We start from the raw sequence: 23,847 nt of genomic DNA on the forward strand, positions 1-23,847 counted from the left end.
ATAGATAAGGCATAAATGCCAGCTACACTGTCATCCTTTTCCTGGTCTGCTATTGTTGATTCGCATTCACAGTAATCCACCATGCCCAAGGAACAAGAAATACTCAAGAACTGTTATTGGACAAAAGTGAATACAAAAAGTGTCATTTTGAGTAAAAAAGTACCATGGGAAGTATTTTATGAGTCAGCTAAATTACGACACAAAATTATGATTTATACAAAGTCATATTTCAAACTAATGTTTTGGGTAACCGTGATGCCTTTACTAAGGCTTATTTCAATCTTTTTTAATACTATTGAGCAAAATTCTATATCAAATGCCCTCAGTACAGCTTAATACAGACTGTATTGCTTGACTTGTTATTTGCTTAAAGATTTTATAAAACATTTGCTAAAAATGAAACCTCAAATCATGCACTCATAATACATCACATACACATTAATGATCAAGACCAACATTCCTCAAGCTATATTTTTATATAACCAAATCAATCAAGTTATGATTTTCAAAAAAATGTTTATGAATGTTTCATGTTTAAAATACTCAGTTTTACTTTAAAAAGTTTTTTCTTCTGAAAGTTAAGTCTTAAGCCAAATTTAAGTATATTTGTTAAGTAGCAAAAATATATAGAAGCTGTAAAATGGCTAGGTGTATTAAAATAGGACTTTTAACTCTACAGAGTTGTCAGTTCTTATAACAGTTAACAAATATTTAAATGAGAATCTGCGTTTGAATGATATTGGTCACAAACACCTCTATCAGTGAATTGCTCAACTGCATTGATAATTCTGTAAGAGGTCTACATTCAAATACATACTCGTAGACTATAGGTATATGCTCTGGGTTTTGACATTTATTTATTTCAATTACATATTTTTATACAACTTTCAGTCCAAAATTATGTCTCCTTGAGTCCCACTATAAAAGAAAAATTATGATTGAGATTTTAATATTTCTATTAAAGAACTAATCTTAAGAAACAATTATCAAGAAACAAATATTTAAACGCTATCTTACGTCATCATTAATGTATAAAACTGTAATTATTTAGGTCTTTTTCCACTGACCTAAAAACTTAAAAATTATTAGCAAACAGGTATACTAACAATCAAAGTCTATTAGTATCTATGTAGTAATACCTTACTACATAGCTAGAAGAGTCCTCCTAGAGTTCAATTTTTTTTTGTTTTTCTATTTAAAATTCTTGGGAAATAGCAACTTTAAAAGGTACAGGACAAGCATTGAGCTTCAATTTTATTTAAGCAAAAAAATTTACCCTCTAATCTCACTAGAAATACAAATATTATAAATACCAATGAAGGTATTCTAGAATCACCAATTTCATATATATGTTTTTTTTTTTATCTCCCCTAACAAACATTTCTGAGGCATTTGTCAGTAATCAAAAGAACTTTCTAATTAAGATTCTGCTAATCTTAATTTATTTGATTCAAAGTACCAATGGAAAGACTATTTTTACTTATTTTATTTAAAACGCACTACAATCTGAACACTTTTCTTTTTTTCCAAACCTGTTGGAAACTCCCATTTTCTAAGCACTTGAAAAATGGTGAACAATGCTTTGGACTTATTTTGTGGCATAACTGAGTCTAAAGGAGTTCTAATATGTGCAAGGAGTCTAGATTATGACCTTTAAAGTATCTTCTAGCTCTGCCACTTTGAGATTCTATATTTACAGCATTCACCTACTCAAAAATCTTAAGTCTATCTCCAATTCCTAATTCGAATCAAATCCCTTAGCATTTCTTTCAGACCAGGTAGCCCCAAATTACCTTTTTGGCCTTACTTTCCATTATACCTGAACTTGAAACCTCTGATTCATCCACGCTGCCCTGTTCACAAGGAAGACAGCAGCACCAACTAACATGCCCTGAATGTTATACTGAGTGCGAGGCACTGTGCTAAGAGCATCGTGTGCATTAGCTCAATCTTTACGATATTTGTACAACATAGAGCTATTAGTTAAGATAACTAAGACTAAGAGGAATTATGTATCTTGCCCTAAGTCTCACAACTAGTCAGCAGCAGGACTGGGATTCAAACCCAGGTCTGTCTGCCTCTCAAGAACATACTTTTAATCACAACACAGTACATGATTTCTTTATCCCTTAAGTATATAAAATGGTCCCTCTCGCCTTTGAAACTTAAAATATCCTTGGTCACAATTTTTTTTTTTCCCTAACACAACTCATTTTGAAAGTTCAACTAAAGCGATACCTCTACTATTTCAGCCCCGAATTTCCTTTCCAGCTCTAGCTCATTAAAGTTCTTGCTGTAAGCCCCAACGACTTGTTCCGTGATGAAGTACCACTGAATGTACATATATCCTAATGTCTGAGAACCATATGGGACTAACCCTCCTGCAGAACATCTATAAAAGCAGGACAAAATACATAACACATCAGTATCTTCACAGAGGGGCTGCAGGGGTTTATGACCCCAGGGAGAATAAGCCCACCTAGCTGCTCCACATTCACCCAGCGCCTTTCCTCTGAGGAAAAATGTCAATTTGCAGCCAACCCTGGAAGTCGCTGGGAGGTTCTGACCTCTGTGCAACAAAGAAGTAACAGCAACAATCTTTCCCTGAGCTTCTGATGCCGCCATGTACAATTCGACACGCTTAAGATGCGACAGGAGCTAATTTTCGCAATTATTCTAAAAAGGGGGTAAAAATCATTTTATAGAGTAAAAAACGAAGGGCTAGAGATTCCAAAATCCATGCTCTTTTCACTCAGGAGAAAAAAAAAAGTGATCCATGAGTATAAAATAATCACAGTAATGATGTAAAGAGCTTTCCTATTAGTGTAATATATACTGATCTTGAGCCAACTCCTACAATATTGGTGTCATCTTCACTTAAAGATGAGTATCCTTCTGAAGTTCGGACAGATTAACACTATGTAATAAATTGCCAGAAGTAGGATCTAATTTTGTTTTAACTTTATTTCTACTTTTAACTTTATTTCTGTAGGCTACAATACTCATCCTTGGTACAATGTTAACAATATAGGATGTTAACATAATCTTAGTAGTAATGGTTCCCATCCTTACAAATATTTTCATGAAGAAGAATTTTTACAAGGAAGAAGTCTTTTGAGTCAGATTCTGTTCCCCAGGGGCCAATGAAGCCAGAGACCCACAAATACTTCTTCTTCTTCTTCTTTTTTTTTTTTTAGTTTAGATATAAATATAAATGGCTTTGGCAAGGGGGGTTCCCCCAGTCTTTCTGGAAGAAATTTCAGAAATAAACATGCTGTTCAATGCTTTAACTTTTGTTTCCCCCGCAAAATACTGTCTACTGTCTTACTAATTCAGTTCAACAAGTATTTGTGAAATGCTAACAGACACAGAATTTAAAGTTTTACTTTGAAAAGACTCTTACTCTTGTAAGACAATACAATCTTTTGGCACTAAACCAATAAGTGACTATAGTCATGGTAATTTAACATACAGATATGCTTTTTACTTTGCGAAGGGCTTTCTCATGTCACATATTGTAGGTCACTTTATTAGGGTCCTTCATCTATCGATCCTTTGGATTTCATTAATCCTGTCCAGCTGGATACTTTATGTTAATTTTAAGAGGTAAGAAGGACATAAGACTATAGAAATCCTTCTCTACCCAGAGCCTAACCCATCTCATACACTGTTTTCCAAGGAAACTTGTCTAACACACATCTCCTTATCTATGAATACTGCACAGTACTTTGCATTCTTCTCGTGATCTCATAATGCCAGGTGATACGGTGTAGACTCAGTACATCGGTATACCATACTCATTACACACACATGCATATTTGTTTACTTTCATGTATTCCTTCCTATGATGTCAAAGATGCTTTCCAGTAGCCACTGTCTTCTCTTGGTAAAAAACAAAATTTTAAAATCTAAAAAGATCCAAATAGATACCCATGAGGCATAGTGACATACTGGATTAGGAATCAAAAAGGTGTGACAGCCCCAAAATTTGATTTCTGCAATTGTAAAAGAGGACTACTCTTCCCTCTGCCTGTCTTCCTAGGAGGATGAGATGATGAATAGGAAAGTGCTCTATATAGGGCCATAGGTAATATAGTGCTATTATGCCTCATTTTCTACTTCAGTATAATGTTCTAAACCTATTCTTCCTGGTTTCCCTCTACTTCTGCTAAGATTTATTTGCTTTTTCCTAAATGTGGTTTGTGCTTTTCATAAAAAAATAATACGCCTACTGAGTTGTAAATCGTGCTGGTTCGGTACTGGACTCCCTTGCGTGAGCCTCTTATTGTCTTGCTTTTATCTGCTTTGTCTTTTATTTCACTATGTGGCTTACTTCAATTTTATCTTCAAACTTCTCTGATTTTTTAAAAAATGTCTCATTATACTTCAAATCTCAAGAGCTCTTATTATCTTATGCTTGTTTTTATGGCATCCTACTCCCTTTTAATGGATGCAAAATCTCTGAAAATGTTAGCTGGGTTTGTTTGTTTGTTTTTTTTTTTTGGAAGTTTTCTTCTGAGACTTGCATTGTTTTTGTTTCCTAATTCTTTTATTCTGGGCTCTGTATTTTATGTGAGAAGATTTCCTCAAAAGACCAGTGATCTCTGGCTGACTGTTAATAAGAGGAGTAAAAAACTAATTAGTATCAGTAACCTAGATTTTCTGATTGTCAGTTCAAAGTTCATTCTAACCATATTGTGATGTCTTTTGTTTTACAAATTTTGAAAAATCAAATGACTTATTTATAGCCATAAGAAATGTCTAGAATATTCCCAGAGTCTGCAAAATATATTAATACTATATACATTTAATATAGATTCAGTTTTTATTCAACCTGAAATGGAAAAATTATACAAAACTCAACACAAAGACTGATTTATGAAGACTTCAAAAAATCTCAGTGCCACAATTCTCCCCTCCTTAAACTTCCTAAAATCTGCTCATATAACAATAAATTCTGGTTTGCCAAGAATTTAACAAATCTTTTATGAAACAAAAACACATAGTGAAATTAAAACATTTCCTACAAAACCACTGTGCAGATTTTTTAATCAAAACTGGAAAGCTTCAAAAGGTCTCAGAAACCACTCTGTTACCTGAGAGCCTATAACCCTGTTGCTTTATTTTCAAGTTCAAGGAGATGGACAATGAATTTATAGCACAAAAATTCAAGTTTACCCAATTCTTAAAATACTGAGACCATTATTCAAGTATAAAAGGAAAAACCATTATAAAAGGCTCAAAAAGGAATTTATGCAGCAATAAAACTTAAAGAAAACCCTTTCCCAATGGAATTTAGGGTGAATCAACAGGTCCATGAAAAATTCAAATATTCATTCTGGTGTAAGATAGTTCTCTCATTAAAGTGGAGCACTTGTCCTTTTGTAACTGCTTTTCTGCTCTAAGAGGGAAAAAAAATACACCTTCACTAATAAATCACTGTACAAAGACAAAACTAATTTATAAATATAACAATCAGTACAGTCTTATTTTAAAGTGAACTATAAAATAATTTCAACACAATCACCAAATGCTTATGCTTCCTGATATCAGTCATATACCATATAAAGTTAAACGTGCTGTCTTGCCCAAGCTCAAAGTAATTGAGTCTAAAAATATACTTTTTTCTCATTCTGAACTAGTCAGATTGGTATTTAACCCAAACATCATTAAATGTTGCATTAAATAGGCCAGGACGAAAAGGTTACTTAAATATAAACTCTCCAAATGTATCCCATAGAAACTGCCCCCAGCTACAGAAGATGGTATGAATGCATCCAAGCATGTCCTCTTTTCCCAGCACATACACACGCACGCACGCACGCACACACACACACACACACACACACGCACACACAAATAAAAATTAAAAAGCAATTCAATGAATGTGAAAACAGAACTGATACTTGAAAGAAACCTTAGAGTTTATACAGTCCAATGAAAACAAGATAAACTAGTAAGATATCTGATATGAAAGAATCAGTTGGGGAAGGGATGAGGGAGCTTTATTTTTCCTTAAATTATTATATCTTCTTAGTTTTTACTAGACTGTGACATTGATAGAGATCCTAATGTGAAAAAAAAATACGTCTAAATAACATCTAAGTTTGGTATTAGGACAAAAATGTAAAAATCTATTAGCAAAAGCTCCTATTAAAAGAACTGTCTTTCCAGTCAATAAAAGATCAGCTCCATTAGCCATTTCCAGGAAATTAAACATAAAATTTGTCTTTTCTATTCTCACAGGATAAAATCTTACCGGAAGGAAAAATTAAAAGGGCTCAGCCTCCCAAAAGTAAAATCTACTGATTTAACATCAATTTTCTATTAAAATTAAGTCTCTAAGATTCCCATATTTGCTGAACTAAAACCTCTCAAGCAAACTGTGCAAACTGGATCAGGTTACATTCACCAACATACATGAAATAAATTTTTTTTAGAACTGTGCCCCTTCAATAAAGATGAAATGTGTACGACTGTTTTTCGGAAACCAACAGAAAAGGTTTTCCACTTGAAAAAGCAATTAAAGACATCGCTAACATAACTTGCAATTTCAAAATGAATTCTAAATTTTGAAAAAGCTCAGAATGAAATTTTCTAATATTAAAGAAAAAGTGAGCAAGTTTTGGGGAAGAACTCAGAATCCTAAGTTTAAATTTGATCATTTATTCACTGAAAATAAAAAAGTTTAAATGGAACATACTGGAGGTTAAAATCAAATCGATATCTAAAAATCTAAAATCATAAAACTACCCTGTATTTTAAATGGGGTTGGAAGTTTTCTAATATCATGATAGAAAACCAAAGCATATCTATTTTATAAATATCTATGTCCTTTCTTGGATTCAGAAATCCACTTTCACTCACATCCTCTGAATTTCTTCGGTTTTCCATCTCACTGAACATCACTGTCAAATTCAGATTACAACATCTAGCCAAAGGCAGAGATCACGTAAGCCCCCTGAAGACTTCCAAAACATTAAAAGCAGCAGAAAAGTAGAGGAAATATTCTCATGCTTGGAGCTGCTGGGAAATCCTTCTCTCTTTATAGAAAAATAAACCTCTTGCTTTAAAGACACTTTCAAGAACAAAACATCACTGCCACAAATACACAGCATTCTCAATTAATAATTCTATAGAATAACAAAATCCTAGAGATTTTGCTAGTACTTTGGCTTAAAAAGAAAAAAAAAATACCAGACTATTAAGAATTGTATCTTAAAGGATTTTTTTTTTCCAGAAAGAGAAGAGCAATAAAAGAGATACGGATAAATTAGAAATTCTCCTCTCATCTAAAAGTGGATTCCTTAACACTAACTGAAAGAATGCTTTTAAACAGAATTAGCTGCTACTTTATTAGTTGATTCCATTTAATCACAAAGAGAACATCTCAATTAGCCCCTTTCTATTTTAAAAATGAACTAAATGTACATTTTTCTATAAAAAAGATTTCTAATTCAATTCAAATATTCTCAATACACACATACACAAAGGGAAATATACTGCAGCAACCACTTCCCACACACACGTCTTTAGAGCTCTGAAGCATGGCACAAAATGTAGCTCAGTTTTTCATAAATTGTCTAATATTTGACTGTACTTTTGTATCATGGTTCAACTGCAAAATTCTAAAAAAATGTTTCAGTGTCCATATTATTCACTGTGTTGAGAATTCTCTCCAAGAGAATAAGACATAAAACATTTGGTTTTCTAAATGAATGCTGAAACTTGCAATGTCGTTACACTTTGGCATATATAAAGTAAATTTAAGACCCTATTAATTCATCACTGTATTTTAATATTCCCTGTTAAAAGAAAGCGACTATATATGAAGCCCAAACAACTAGAAAGAACCCAGAGAAGCAGAGAAAACGATGACTTTTTAAAACGCTGACACTTCACGCCCAGGTTCAGTCATGCCAGCTGGAGGGAGGTGTTAGATATGGCTTTATTCTCTTTAAATCTGAGAACTGTAGTCATTTCCGTGACATTACAAAAACTGGAACCAAGAGCAACTTATCTTCATGGTCCTGATTCTCTGGATTCAAAAGCACTTTTTAGAAAATCATTTCTGCAAACTTAGATGGATGGATCATTTGTTTGCTATTGTTTAGAGTTAAATTATTTTGTTCCAGATGTTCTAGTGAACAAAGAATACGAAGAGATAAAAAGAACACACACACACACACACACACACACACACACACACACACACACACACACACAAAGTAACCCAACATCTGAACCACCTCACACATGGAATCCCTTAACGGGGCCTTCGCTCCTAACTGTATAAGGATCCTTAGCTATGGTCTGACTTGCACAAGAAGTACACATGGCCCCTGAGAGGTGTTTTAGTCCTCTTTGGAAAACACTGTTGGAGAGGCTATAAATGACACAGTTGCAGAAACTGTTACTAATAGCCAGCCAGGTGGTCAAGAAGGACGCGACGCGGTTGCTGTGGCCGGTGGAGCTCTCCAACAAGAAGTAGATGATGTATGGCAACCAGAGGATGTAAAACACACTAGTGATCCGGAACAGGACCATGGCATAGCGCTTATCGGGACAGGCCTGCACCTCCCCAGTCTCCCCGCTCTGGCTGCTGAACCGGGCTTGCCTGTCGCTGATTTCCTTTGTGTGCTGTTGGCAGATGCGGAAGATGTTGAAATAGGTGAAGCACACAATGAGGGCTGCTGGGGCATACAGCATCATCACGATGAACAGGGTGAAGTAGGCGTCGGTGTGCCATGTCTCTGCACACCACCGAAACACATCTCCATGATATCCAGGTTTGCCCCAGTGAAGAAAGGAAGGCAGGAAGACCAGGGTGGAATATAGCCAAATCAGGAAAATACACAGGCGCAGTCTCCAGGGTGTAACCAGGGTGTTATAGGTTAAAGGTTTAGTGATGGCAATGTACCTATCGATGCTGATACAGGCCAGAGAGGTCATGGAGACGCTCTTGAGAACGGATACAACAAAACCAAACACCTGGCAAGTCAGGGCCTCCCCTACGGGAATGGGGTAGTGGAGGAGTGAGAAGGAAGGGACCAGGCAGCTGACCCCAACCAAGAGGTCAGCATAAGCCATAGTCTGGATGAAATAACTTGTGGTGTGGTGGTTCAGCAAAGGTGCGCAGTGAAATACAAAAATCACAATGATGTTGCCGGAAATAATCAACACAGTCAGGAAGACAATAATCAACACTTCCAAAAGGCAGAAATCGACAGTTTCCAAATAGCCAAATGCCAAGAGGCAGAACGGGCGGCCGCTCTCATTACCATCCAAGGTGGAGTTCATCTTGAGCTCAGGAGTGACCTCTCACTTCATGCTGCCGCTTGGCTGCTGCCAACAGTTCAAAGGAGCAGCCGCTGTCATTGCGGTCAGCTGTGTGTGTCTGTAAACGCGCCCCAGGACCTGAGTCCCCAGGCTGGCGATGCTGCTGCTCTGGGGCATTGCCTGCAGCGCGCTCCCCCTTTAAATCCTGGACCAGGGAGAGCCAGCAGCAGCTGTATGGCTAGTCCCCGACGTGGCCATAGAGTCAGATTTACCATACACAGAATGCCCGGGGGGCAAGGCAAATTCTGGGCACAATGTCTTCAGGCCAATGAGGGTAGGGGGTAAGGGCAGAAGAGAAGGGAGGAAGATTAGGAGCTTCAGCAGGAGTTGGAATGAGTCTCCTCTGAACAGCTGATAGAAGAAAAGGAGAGAGCATTTTATATTTTGCATCCCAATGGAAAAAAAAAAATCAAAGAATCTGGCTAGCTCAGGCTGGTATGAACCCACCCACTCCTTCCCACCCCACCCAGTACGACTGTGCATGGCTACCCTCAGCAGCGCCCCACAAAACTGGTCCTTACTCCACAGAGGAGGCACAGCTACGGCGAGCTTTCATGATCAACACGAAACAAGATCAGTCGCAGTCAGATCAATCTACCCCCGTTTTCCTTTCATTGGAGCCTTTTGGGGGAGAAAAGGAGTCTGCTTATAGCATTTCTGAAAACATTTTACCATAATTACTACTAATAAAATGAGCTAAAATAACTTATTTTCATTGATTCCCAGGTAATATTTTGCCTCTTTGAAAACATATCAACGGAATTTATCTGTCTAGCTCGATTGCAGAGCGTTACCTGTGATTCTGCATGCTGTGATCCAAACAAAAGCCACAAACCATCCTTAACAGAAAGCCTTGCAAAGCAGGAATGTGCCTCAGCCCCGTTTACTGCAGAACTGAGACACAGAGGGAGGGGATAAAGGAGTAGGAGGGGAAATAGAAAGACGAGGGGGCTTGGGAAAAGGAAGGAGCGGGGGAGGGGACAGAGAACGCCTGAGGGGAAAGAAAATGCCAGTGCGCGCACACACTCCGGCACCCTCAGCAGCTCATTAGGATGCATCACAGAGAGGCGCTCCCCCGACTTCCAGACTGCACAGTGGGGGGATAACTTAACATGCCCGCAGTGCAGGGTTTGAAAGCTGTTTCCTCGTCTGTCTGGAATCCCCTTTGTAGCAGATGAAGGGAATTCAGACTGCTGGTAAGGAAAAGGGGAAATAACCAGGACAGAGTGCCAGCCAGGAATTAGACCGAAACACACTGCCAGAGGGGTAATGGTGAGAGGAAGTTCCTATTTTCTTGCAGCATTTTCCCAAGGAACAAAGAGCAATGGTAAAGAATGAAAGCGTGTTCACTGCCCGGCAACTGAGGAGTCGGAGTCCAGCCGCACGAGCTCTAGCTGGAAGGCTAACTATTCAGCAGCAATCTTCTCTCATGATTCACTGGGTATCGGCTGATATTAAGAAAGATGAGCGAAATAACAAGCCAACTTAAAAGTCAGTTTTTTCAGGAGACATATAAAGAACGTCTCGCCCATTCTGAATACGGCAGATGTAGTACACACACAGAAGAGGAATTACACTGTTCCTGAATTAAGACGCTGCGCTATAGTTTTGAGATGTCATTTCTGGTTTCTAGTTTGCTGAGAAGCAGTACACAACTAGAGAAATCAAAGGATGGAAAAGTAAAGGTGCCAATTTCTATCAGGATTGAAAATTACAGGAAGTTGCATGGTACAAATTAGCCTTTGAACCTCACAACACACAATCTTGTTGGTGACTCCGTAAAACAATGCCCGCTGGGATGGCAGAACTGTGACTCTTCCGGGAACGTCATAAATGAAGGCGATTTTCAGCTAATTAGAAAATGTGTATTTTCATTATCTTTTCCTCCAGGTGCCTGCGGACTCTCAATTCATCTTTCCGAATGGAGTCCCACAGACCCAGTAGAATAAAAGAAAATAAGCAAATGTTGGTATTTGTAAGCATTCCAGGTCTACGCTCCTGGGTGGAAATATATGCGATGTGATCCAACGTTCATTTTTTTGTTTCATATATGTCCTTTCTCATCGCAGGCAAATGGCCACCCATGATCGAAACTCGATTAACTGCATTTTAAGATCTGAAGCACTGTGCTTATTACACAAAGGCAAGAAACTCAGAAACCTCCTGAGCACAAGCCTGACGGCCATGTTTGACAGGATTACTGGCCAACACATCCAAGTGTGGCACAGTAAAAAGACCCAGGGCACTGAATGCCCCTCCGGCTCACATCCTTGCTCTAAAATTACTCAGCCTCTCTTAGCCCCAGTTTCATCACCTCTAGGGCGAGGGTCAAACTCCCTATTTCATGCGGTTGTTGGGAAATAAAGGAGACAGTATATACAAAGGGCTGAGCAGTACTCAGCACACAGGGAGCTCACGACTTTACTCGCTTTCTTCTCATTCGATTAAAACTGCCCGTGTGTTCCTACCAAGCGTGTTGTGCTGCCGGAGGCTGGGCACGTGCAGATCCTTAAGTGCCCCTGCCCGCTGTGGCTGCCCAGTTCTAAGGCGCACAACAGTCGTCTGGACACTCTGCCGTCACGCATTCCTCAAATACACCGAGGCTGCGCCAGGGGAGGGGCCGGGAAAGCAGCGATGACGACGATGTGGCATCAATTCCTCCCTCCACACAGACGGCTTCTCTGCCTACGTCTCCAGTCCTGACTTCACCCCGGAGCTCCCCTTTCCGGCCGTAACTTGCCTGCTTGTCACGCACCTTCCACCTGGATGCCCTAGAGACTTCGACCACGGCGCCCAACATTAAATACATTTCTCCCATTTCTCCCATCAAACAGGCCTCTCGTTTTTCCCCCAGCGTTCTCCCAGGCACTCAGGGATGAAACCTAGGAACCGTCTGGACCGCTCTCTCCCTCGACGAGCTGCTGTCCATCAGCGCGTCCTGGGAATCGATTCCTACGAGGCTCTCACATCGCTTCCTCTTTTCGTTCTTAACACTTTACTTTAGGCCATCATTAAAGGCTGTCTAGACTTTCAGTCTTATTCGTTTTTCTAATCTACTTACTTTTGCCTGATTGAACACCCAGCAGCACATTCTTTACTGTGGAACTCCACTGTTCAGGAAGAGTCCATGGCTCCCTGTTGCCTCTCCAATCTGACATGGCTATTCCACATCCCCCCAAACACCTTACCCTCCAGCCAAACCAGGTTACTCTCACTAATTCTATGCCTCTGCCATCGACTTTATTTTGGAACTCCCATTTTTTGAGTGCTTAATAAATACTGAATTGGAAGGAAAAAAAAAAAAAAGCAATAATTTCTGAGAGTTGTGTTTCAGTAAATGGAAAAAGCATTCACCAGCGTCACAAGTCCAGACTTTTCCAACTCCTTGTGAATTCAGGCATGTAACTTATTCTCTCTACATCTCAGGTTTCTCACGTACAGTTAGGCCGATAAAAACATATTACACTGGCTGATAATGTGAAAGAATTAAAAATGCAATAAAAGTACAAGTTGTTACATTACTGTCATTAGTACAATAGTTCTTCCAACCGTTTCTAGTTTAGTAAAACCACTCTTGCAGCTGTAATCAAAATACTCACATAGGAAACTTTTTTTTTTTTTTAAAGCCTGATAGCCACACTTTATCAAATCAGTCAAGAGTTAAACTGTTTTGTTTTGGATTAAAGAAAAACATTTTCTTCAGAAAAGACAAATTATTAATGACATGGGGGGCAATAAATCTATGCCCTCACAAAAATCTATATACATTCATTTCCTTTTTAAAATAATGCAGTATCAAGATATACTTTTTTTTGCTTGTTTTTTTTTTTTTATAAAAGACAGTAACTATTTTTGTATGTATATGAATGGAAGGAAATATATTAAAATTCAACTGTAGTTTTCGCTGATTGGTGGAATTACAAGTAATTTTTAATATTCTTCTTTATGGTTTTCTACAATTTATGAATTTCCCAATTTCTATGTATTATTTCTATGTATTACTGACTCAGATTTTTTTAAAAAACAGCCAAAAATAATATTATATATAAAATGTCACTTTGGGTAAAGCTAATAAAAAAACCTGGCCCCGAGATGTCATCCCAAAGCCCCACTGACTAGATGATGGCAGGTTCCGTGACCTACTTCATGGAGTCCAGTTCCACTTGTCCTTAGGCCATCACAGCAGCATCCCCTCAGATGGCCACGGGTGCTCAATTTAACTCAAAACGGACCCTCAGAGCCCCAGTTAAAAATTCTTATAATAAGAAAGTAACTGGATGAAACATTAAATTGCCACTATTTAACCATTTCATTTCTGCTTGATACTTTCTGATCTGCATGAACGGCGACTTTTACATATAGTTTAACCTAATATTAAAAATTAAAATAACAAGATAACAGACTAAAGGGGTAATGAGGCAGAAAGAGAAATAAAACATGAAACGAAAAAGGGGAAAGACTGTTCAAATTATATTTACCATTCTTCCCAATCAATTTGGTGGCTTACCTAATATACATGAGAAAGGATCAATCTCAGTTCTTCAAACTCATAAGATTCACTTCTGGGCATTATCTGTCACTTACTATTGAGTAAAAGTGAGCTTTAAGTGTTGATTTATTTAATTAACACATTATTTAGTGTAGCTGATCCTCTCTCTCCTTCATCTCCCACATTCCATCACCAAATGACAAGGATTCTACCTCTGATGTGTCTCTCAAACAGTATCTCTTTATCCCTTCTGCCACTGCTCCAATCCAGGTGACAATCATCTCTTGCCTGATTTCCTAACAGGTTTCACGGCAATTAACAAACTCCATTCTAACTTCAAGTAAACAGAATGACCTTTCTTAAACTAATAATGGTAATACGAATAACAATAACTAAGTAGTAATTCACACTTACAGTGAGCATTATCTAAGTTAAATCTAACAACTCTACAAATAAGGTACCTTTATCTCTTTTCACAGAAAAGGAAAAAGTCTAACGTTAAATCACCTAATGTCAACAGCTTGAATACAGAACTATGATTTGAATCAAAATAATCTACCTTTAATGGACACTCTAAACCATACTGCCTTCCAAACCTGAATATATGATTTGCCTGCTTAAAATGCTTCAATGACTTTCTTTTTCCTGAAATTCTGAATAAACCTTACTTTAGCTTTCTAAGATCTGGCCCCTGTCTACCTGCTCTGGCCTTATCTCCTTTCACACACCATAAAATTGCCAAGCTCTTTCTCACCCTTGAGCACATGCTTTTCCCTCTGATTTTTAATACCACCCTGCTATACAGCACCCCATTCAACTTGAACAATCTCCCCCTCCCAGGATGATTTCTGAACCTTTGTTGAGAAGCCCTTCTTGTCATTTGCCACACAGCAATATGTGTTTTCTGTTCCACAGCTCTCATGAAACTTTATTGTAACTGGTTAGCTAACTGCTCATTTCCCTCACTGGACTGTAGACTCCCCCAAACCAGGGAACAGGTATATTTTGGTCATGGGCATATCCATGAGACCAAGCACAGCGCTGGCACAAAGCCCACTTTCAAAGGTATTTTTGACTGACTAAACAACAAATGCCTAATAAAACGAGCAATTCTGCTTTCAGATGGAAATGATCTTTCAAGTAAAACCCAATAACTTTAATTCATCTATAATTATTAAGTTGATGCACTTGAAATTGCCTACTGTAGATCAAAAATTGTCAAATACCTGCAATTTGAATATGATCAAAACTAATATTTTCCAACCTTATAGTTCAGGAAACCTTTAGACCTCCCTGGACGGATAGGACTTACAGAAAGTCACCAGAGGGGACATGAGTTTACAGAGATTGGATATGGGGACTGAAAATCATTTTCACAAATAACAGTTTGAAGGAAACTTGTCTTAGCCCATGTGAGCTGCTGTAAGAAAAGTACCACAGGCTAAATGGTTTATAAATAGGAGAAATTTATTTCTGGAGGCTGGGAAGTCTAAGATCAGGATGCTGGCAGATTCAGTTGTCTGGTGGGGACCCCCCAGCCGTCTTTCATTGTGTCCTCACATGGTGGAAAGGGCAAGGAAGCTCTCTGGTGCCTTTTTTTTATAAGAACACTAATCTCATTCATGAGGGCTCTGCTCCCTTGACCTAATCACCTCCCAAAGGCCCCATCTCCAAACTCCATTATATTGGAGGGTTAGGATTGCCACATATGGATTTGGGGCAGGACACATATTCAGTCTACAGCAGACCTACTGTAACAACTGCTATATGGAAGCAGACAATATAGTTCTAACTAAAAGTCCATTCACAACCTATTTTCTTACAGAATCAGACTGGCAGAGTATTCAGTTGTGAACAGTAGAATCATGGGCTATTTTGGGGGGCAGAAGTCAAACAGGCTATCTAATTTTCCAGAATGTTAAAGCTTAAAAGAACCTCATTTCGGAAAGAGGCCATAAAGGCAACAGGTACAGAACCTCATCTGAGGTCACATTAACTAGTGGCAGAGAGAAAATTAGTACTCAGGCTTCCTAACTCCAAGGCCAGGGCTCTTTTGGCTAAACTGATTCCATAGGCAAGTTCTCGTGATTAAATATTACTGAATCCTTGACTATTACCAAATCTACCAGAGAGGTATTTTTAATTAAAAACAAAATAATCTGTGTAATAATAAAGTTATAATTAGATATTTAAATTATTTTTTTCAGACTGGTAAAATGTGGTTGGGTCTCCCTCTAGGGCTTCACTCAAACAATCAGAAATTTAAATATTGGTTACATGGTCTAATTTAGGTTCTGTATAAAAGCTTAAAATACGTGGCAAAAGAGTCTTACCACTAAAGTTTATCACTAAAAACACTACAGAAAACAATGCAAACGGGTTTCAGAAACACAAGGCTGATGGAATGGAAGCAAAAAGAAACATCAGAATATGTTGCTATTTCATTATTCTCTCATCATTAAAAGGATCAGTTAAGAAAGCAGTTCTGACATATTTTCTACTAAACAAAACAAATAAAAGAACAAAAAAAGTTACTGACATAAAAGGTAAAAAATAACCAAAAGAAACAAGAATAAAAGGGTTAGAGGATAATTCTGGAAATTGGAGACCTTTGAAGTGCCTCACTTTCTCCTCCATTCTCGACTCTAATTTATTTGACTCACAGGCCCAAACAGCTACAGGTCTTAGAACTGGGGTCTTAGAAGCCATGAGAGTCTCTGTGGATCATTCACTAGAGTTTCTTTCCCCTGGGACTGTCTGATGTGTTCTATGTAGACACCAGAGGTGAGGAGCCCTTAGTCGAACACCAGAAAGAACAGAAAACAAAGAATCTAGGACTATTTGGTCTGTAGAAATTTCTTCCATGAAGCCAAGGGTAGTTCAAAATCAAGAAGTCTATCATAAACTTGAAGCCAGAGATAAAAGAATATTACTTAAAATTACTTACAAAAAAAAAATGAAGACTATGCTTTCCAAAAGACTGAAAAACAAAAACTATTTTAATTCAAATTGGGAACTTGATAAGGATGTTGGTTATGACTATCATCATTTTACATTGTCTTAATGCTTCTATTAAATATGAAAAGAAACCAAAAAAATTTAGTAGCCTGAATAAACAGTTTAAAAAGAAGTAAAACTGTTTTTGTTTCTGCTGATAATGCACACCCGAAAATCAAAAGATGCTAGTATAAAATTAGAAGGACTAATCAAAACATCGAGAGGTAGATACAGAATTTTTAAAAATCAATGTCTATTATTCTCTACTATAGCAATTAGCATCTAGAAATAGAAACTGAAAAAAATATTCTATTTGCTATAGCAAGAACACTTTAATTCTTAGAAATAAATTTAACAGGAGAGGCACAAGACATACAAAAGGCAACTTTGAGTCTTTAAAAGACTTAAATTAAGATATGAACAAGAGGGAAAATATACCACATTATAACAACATAACTTAAACCCTAAATTAATATGTAAATCAAATGTGATTCAAAGTAGAATCCTATAACTTTACAGGGTGGCTGTGGGGATAAGATTGGAGAAAATTTTCTAGTTTATGTGGAAGATTAAATATGCAAGAATAGGTTTTAAAATTAATAATAAAAAAAAGTGAAAAAGACATGCTTTACCAGATATTAGAACATAACTCAAAGCCACTTTAACCAGCACTGATATAGAAACACACAAACAGATCAATGAACAGAACAATCTAGAAATCAGTCCCAGTATACACAAGAATTTAAGCTATAACAAGATGATAGTTCTATTCAATAGGAAAACAGGAGGAGCACAACTGGTTATCCATCTGGGAAAAAGCAAAATTGGACCACTATCATTTGCCATCTGCAAAAATTAATTCCAGATGGAATAAAGATGTAAAAATATAACACGTACAAAAAAAATCTTGCAAGAAAATCTTGGAAATTACATTTACAAAATTGAGAGGTAAAAGAGATCTTAACCAAGGCAGCGTTTTCTACATAAAAACTGAAAATGTTTTGTATGGCATGACACCATAAAGTCAACAAAAAAATCAGAATTTTAGAAATATATATATAATGAAGATACAAAGGATTAATATACATAATACATAAAGCATGCTTAGAAACTGACATCTTAAAAAAACCTTAATAGAAAAATGTACAAATATGAAGAGGTAATTCACAGAAGAGGAAATTGGTCAAATTTACTGGTAGTCTGGGCACTACAAACTAAAGAAAATATGCAGGCATCACTTATACTCATTGATAGCAAAAATTAGATACAGTGATAACTAATATTGTTTGGAATATGGGTCCAAACATACTTTCTTACATTGCTGGTGGAACTGAACTGCTATAGCCTATCAGAGAAGCAAACAGGATGTTAGACAATTAAATATGAAAAGCGAATAATGTATTATCCTTTGATCCAGCAATCACACTTCTGAGACTCTAGTCCATAAAAGTAAAAGATTCAGAACACACGTAAGGATGCTTAGTAAAACACTGTTTAGTGGCTAAAAACTGGAAACAAAGTAAATGCCTACCAAATGAAGAATGGTTGAACAAAAGACTACACTTAAAAACAAATAAGTATATAATCACATGTGTTTACATGAAATTCTGTATAAGTACGTATCTGTATAAAGAAATTCTTATTTATGTTCAAGGACAGACGAATAGGGAGGGCGATAGAAAAGAACTAGCTTTTGGAGTCAGTCCTGAGTTCAAATCCTGTCTCTGTGATTTATTTACTAGCTGAGTGACTATAAGCAAATTACTAAGCTTCATTGAATCTGTTGCTTCATTTCTAAAACAGAAATAGTAATCACCACCTCACAGGAATTGTCTTAAGATTAATGAGAAAACGAATATAAAGTGCTTAGTACAGCATCTGATACATATTATGTGCTCAAAAAAGGATAGTTATTGTTTTACTTTTTTCCCTCGAGTAAATTAAAAATTTTTTCACTTAAAAAAAAAAAAAACAACAAAAAACGAGGAAGAGTGCCTCCAAACTCCATTGCTTATAACAAATAATAAACACCTTAAAAACGCACACACCTATGTATTTTATATTACTGAGAGGTCACTTGTTCCTGAGTTACAAAAGCCACATGGAAACATTTCTACATATACTCTTCACTAGACGAGCTTGACAAAGTCAGATGACAAAGGCATTCTTCAGTTTTGTTTGCAAGTCACTGTTTTTGTCTTTCGCTCTATAAATCAAGTCACTCTTTTCTCCTTTAAATTAAGTCTTGGAAGAAACTTAGCAAAAAAACCCCTTCAAGGTAATATATGTGAAATTTCAGAACACAAAGCATATACCTGGCCAAGAATCCAAGTCCAAAATAAATAACTTTTAAAAATTAGTAAGAAACATACAGAAATTTCCTCTCGCACCCCACATATATAATATGCAATCATGGGTGGGTGGGTGGGTGTGTGTGTGTGTGTGTGTGTGTGTGTGTGTGTGTGTGTATATAAAATATGTACTAATCCTACTGTCTTTAATCCTACTGTCTTAAGTCTGCTTGGGCTGCTGTAACAAAACACCACAGACTGAATGGCCTATAAACAGCAGGAATTTATTGCTCACAGGCTCTAAATCCAAGGGCCTGGGCTCTGGTGAAGGCCCTCTTCTGGGCTGCAGACTCCTGACCTCTTGGCTTTGTCCTCACATAGCGGAAGGTAGCAAGAGATCTTTCTGGGGCCTCTTTCATAAAAGTGCTAATCCCTATCACGAGGACTCTACTCTCATGACCAAATTGTCTCCCAAAGGCCCCACTTCCTAACATCATCACCTTGGAGGGTAGGTTTCGATGCATGAATTTGGAGGGACACAAACACTCAGAACATACCACCTCCTATGTGCAAGAATGTTCATAGCAGCTTTATTCGTGAAAGCTAAAACTGGAGGGAAAAAACCCACAAATGTCTATAAAGGCAGAAAAGACTATTTTTAAAGTGTGGTTTACTGATGTAATGGAATACTCTCAGCAATTAAAAAATGAAAACAAAAAAGAGAGCTACTGATACACTCCCAGAATGGAAGAGCAAAAAAAGTCAGATACAAGCAAGTCCATGCTACACGACTATATGACTGCATTTAAAGGAAGTTCAAGAACAATCAAAACTAATCCAGGGAGAGAGAATTCAGAATAATGGTTCTTCAAGGGTGGAGTAGGGGTGGTTACACAAGAAAGGGGTAGGAGTAACTTTTTGGGGTGATGAATACATTCTTCCTCTTTGTAGTGGTCATGGCAGTGTATTTATATGTAAAATGTCATCAAGCTGTGCACTTTAAAATAGTGAATTTTAGCCTATGTAGAGGACAGCTCATTGTAAAAAGTAATTTTAAAAAATTTTAAGCAGTTTTTCCTCTCAAAAAAATTCAAAGCAAATTTTAAAATGTCAATTACCACTCCCATACAATGATATATATTTCCAGGAAGACACAAAATACCAACTTGTATTAGATAACACTGTTGTGTAAAACAAAAAGCATTCATTAATATTATGATGGTTAAATCATTTGTATTTTATGATCATCAACCAGCAAGTTAAACTAATGTATATATCCATTAGAAATCTTTTTAGCTTCTAGCCATCTCCATTATAAAAGATTAATGTGAAATATAAAACACATGACATCAGCATATATAAAACATTAATTGAATATATCAGATCTTGCGAACAGCTAATCTTTTACACATCATATAATTACCATTTGAGAAACGGATGTCACCATTTTCATGGAACCAGAAAAACAGAACACTTCATGTCTTTAAATTATCAGTAAAAATAGCCAAACCAAAAATATTTAAGAAATACTTTTTGGCCAACATTTCAAAGGACTTCAAAAAGAGAACTAGAAAGAGTTAACAACTGAGAATTATATATCCAATCAAATAAAATATGGTTTACCAACAAATGAAAAAAATCAACGAGATTTACTTTGTTAGCTCGACATATTAGATGCTCTGATTTTTGATGCCTCCATTCATACTATGTACGAGCACATTGCTCTCCCATCCTTCCATGCCTGGGGAGCATTTCCTGGACCCTATCTTAAACGTTATACTCCTGATAAAGACTCTCCTACTCTCCCGGGCTGAATTTATTACTACTTTTGATGTTCCCCACTGTATTTTTTCAGAGTATCACATGACAAATGTCCATTATATGACAGTTAATTGCTTTTGTGTTTGACCTCCTCGCTCCAGCATTGTGGCTGTTAACAGGCACTCAATAAATGTTGGTTAAACAATTTTATCGACATAATGGAGAGAATTAGAATACTAGTTCTGGAAAGAAAAAACCTGATGAGAAGGAACACTAATAGATTGGCAAATCAGTACCATTATCTGGTGAGGAAAGATACAATTTCATGTGCAAGCCCTGTTCTTCCCTTTTAAAGATTTTTTTTTTAAATAATGGTTTTATAGAGGTATAGATGTATTACTCATTTCAATTAGGTTTTAATATATTTTTAAAAGATGTTTCACTTTTTGTCATATTGAAAAATTCTCATTTTATTAAGGGTTCTGCGTAATTCATTCATAACCCAGGTGTAAGATTTGAATATCATTGGAGAAACTGCTTCCTAAATATAAATAGTTCAAGAATTTGAGAAAACAAAAACAAAAATTAAAACCAGTAACATGGTTGCAAAGGCACAAAGCATTGCCTCACCTTGCAGAAAAGTATTTCAAATTCCAGTATCCTTGTACAAGGAGTTGTTTTTGTTACTTCACTTGTAAAAACTTAAAGAATGTATGAACTTGAGAAGGGAACACCATAAAAAATGTGAATTCTTCACTTTAGATAAAAGAATTAAAAGGGAACATGAAAGAACCATGTGCTTTCAATTGGAGAAACTGGAAAGTAGGCCCTACATACAAAGAGTCCATTTCTGTGATGTATAAAAAAGGATGAAAACAAACGAAAGTTTCTACACATTGCACAGCACAACTGATCTGACTAAAAATGTAATTATGGTCAAAAAGGATTAGATACCCAGTGGGCAGAGGACATCGTTTTGCCTCTGAGGTGAAATCAATCAAGGGAGAAAATTTATGCCTTCTCTCCTTTGTGCCAACACTAGGAATAACTCTGCGCCTGAAATAGAAAAGTTCTATTCTTATATTAGGTAAAGGAATTATAAAGAGAATTCTTGGAAACCAAAAAGCCACACAACGAATTTCTGACAGCATTCCTGCTCACGCTGCAGGGCCATCCCCTCACCTTTGTGATGAGAATGCGGTACTTTTCCACCAGGTGGTCGTTGTTGTGGCAGCCTGCGAGCAGCTGCCAGACTTCGCCTCGCAGGGCTTCGGGAACTCCGCTTCTCACCAAGGGTGACAACTGCTTCGGCCTCACACTCAAATTGAGATGCCTAAAAATAAAGCCATAATCCGGAAGTGCATAAAAGATTCCACAAAGTGTTATTTTTATGAAAACCAAACTAAATGATTTACAAAGACTTAATAAAGGTCACATGCTAATATGGAAAAAAAAAAAAGATAAAGCTGTTGAATTAGATGTGGCCAAGATAACTATAAAAGAAAAAATTACTTCCTAAGAATCTGCCTTTTTTTTTTTTTTTTAAATAAAAAGTAAAACTGGAAACCATAGCTTTACGGGTTACATGTTATAGGCTAGATAAGATAAACAAAGCAATATTCCCATCGGTGGACACATAGCCAAAGATAAGGGCTTGGCCTTGCATCAAAATTGACAAATACACTGTGTACTTATACACTCTAAGCTAAAATAAATATTTGTTCTAAGTTAAAAAAAAGTACTTAAAATAAATATAAAAAGAAATGCTTTCAGCAGTTTTTGTGATATCTTGCTCCAAGTGCTATTTTTGAATGACTATGGTTTTTAAGATAGCTTCTACTACACTATTAAAACATCAAAACAAGTTGTTAAAGTCTTTGCGCTTCATCTTTCTCATATATAAAATGAGGGACTACAACTTAAAATGTTGGTATCAATATACAAATATACAATCATACATTCTTATATGATTCTCATAAGCATCTGAGGTATATGACAGTATCTCCAGTTTTACAGATGAAGAAAGAAGTTCAGAGAAATCGACTAACAACTGAGGTAGTCCTCAAGCTCTGAGACAAATAAATGTTCTATTTGTTATATCCCAGCTGCTCTGGAAAATGAAAGCCACTATTACTGTGTCATTAAAGCAGAATTCTACATGAAGAAGACCCTGTGACGATCAGATGTAAGCAGAAGTTACTGAGACAAAATGACCACTATCAAAATGTAAAAAGGCCTGATACTTATTTCGAAATGTTCCCAGAATTCTGCAGAATAATGCACACTACATTAAAAATGGTCAATTCTGTGATGCTAGTACCCTCATGCAAGAGCTAGAGACAATTCAATACAGTTTTGTCTTTGCTTAGAAAAAAAATTATATAAAAATTGAAAAGTTGGGAGCAGAAAGAACAAAAGTAGCTACATAATTCAAGGACTGGTAGGTACGCTATGGTCTATGGGTCAAATCTAGCTCCTATAAATTAACTTTTAATCAAACACAGTCACTTTTTATTTGTTTCTGTATGTCTACGACTGCTTTCACACTGCGACAGCAGAGGTGAGTGTGACAGAAACTCTTGGACTACAAAGCCTGAAATATTTATATTTGACCCTTTATGGAAAAAATAAACCTAACCCTAGGTCGATTTGCTAACTTTAGCTTAATATATATTGGTAACATCATTTTCCGAATAAGTTTTATGTCACCGATACTATTAACTTTATCCAACATAGCACACTATTTTATACTGACATTAATTCTCTTATGCACTAAGAGTCACATTAAAATGAACTTGGAGAATTAGAGCTCGGAGGTATTATCACTAATATTGTCACGCAAATCTAATGTAGAATTAAATAAACCAGCGTTGGGACTAGATTGCAGACTGTGTTAAAAATTCTGGGCCTGCCATTTACTACCCAGAATTGCTACTTAATCTCTGAGCCAGTTTCCTCATCTGTGAAAAT

The 23,847-nt window shown here is 36.7% G+C and overlaps 2 protein-coding genes across 9 annotated transcripts in view; both read right to left on the bottom strand.

Moving 5' to 3' along the window:
• RABGAP1 (RAB GTPase activating protein 1) overlaps positions 1-23,847 on the bottom strand; it is a 133,966-nt gene that overhangs the window by 46,031 nt on the left and 64,088 nt on the right. For all 8 annotated transcript variants that reach the window (XM_016137437.2, XM_016137438.2, XM_036217813.1 and 5 more), the window contains one exon: positions 22,060-22,210. In XM_016137437.2, coding sequence (XP_015992923.2) covers positions 22,060-22,210 — 151 coding nt within the window. The remainder of the gene's footprint in view (positions 1-22,059; positions 22,211-23,847) is intronic.
• GPR21 (G protein-coupled receptor 21) lies at positions 2,947-19,271 on the bottom strand. Its single transcript, XM_016137454.2, has 2 exons — positions 10,134-19,271; positions 2,947-9,690 (listed from the first exon to the last, which is right to left on the bottom strand). The coding sequence occupies exon 2, from the start codon at positions 9,298-9,300 to the stop codon at positions 8,251-8,253; it is 1,050 nt and encodes a 349-aa protein (XP_015992940.2). The 5' UTR covers positions 9,301-9,690; positions 10,134-19,271; the 3' UTR covers positions 2,947-8,250.

Source organism: Rousettus aegyptiacus, unplaced genomic scaffold (assembly GCF_014176215.1).
Source record: "Rousettus aegyptiacus isolate mRouAeg1 unplaced genomic scaffold, mRouAeg1.p scaffold_m13_p_3, whole genome shotgun sequence".
Taxonomy (NCBI): domain Eukaryota; kingdom Metazoa; phylum Chordata; class Mammalia; order Chiroptera; family Pteropodidae; genus Rousettus; species Rousettus aegyptiacus.

Excerpts from the sequence above, each read along its gene's own strand:
- GPR21 (XM_016137454.2), bottom strand. The coding sequence starts at position 9,300 with ATGAACTCCACCTTGGATGGTAATGAGAGCGGCCGCCCGTTCTGCCTC.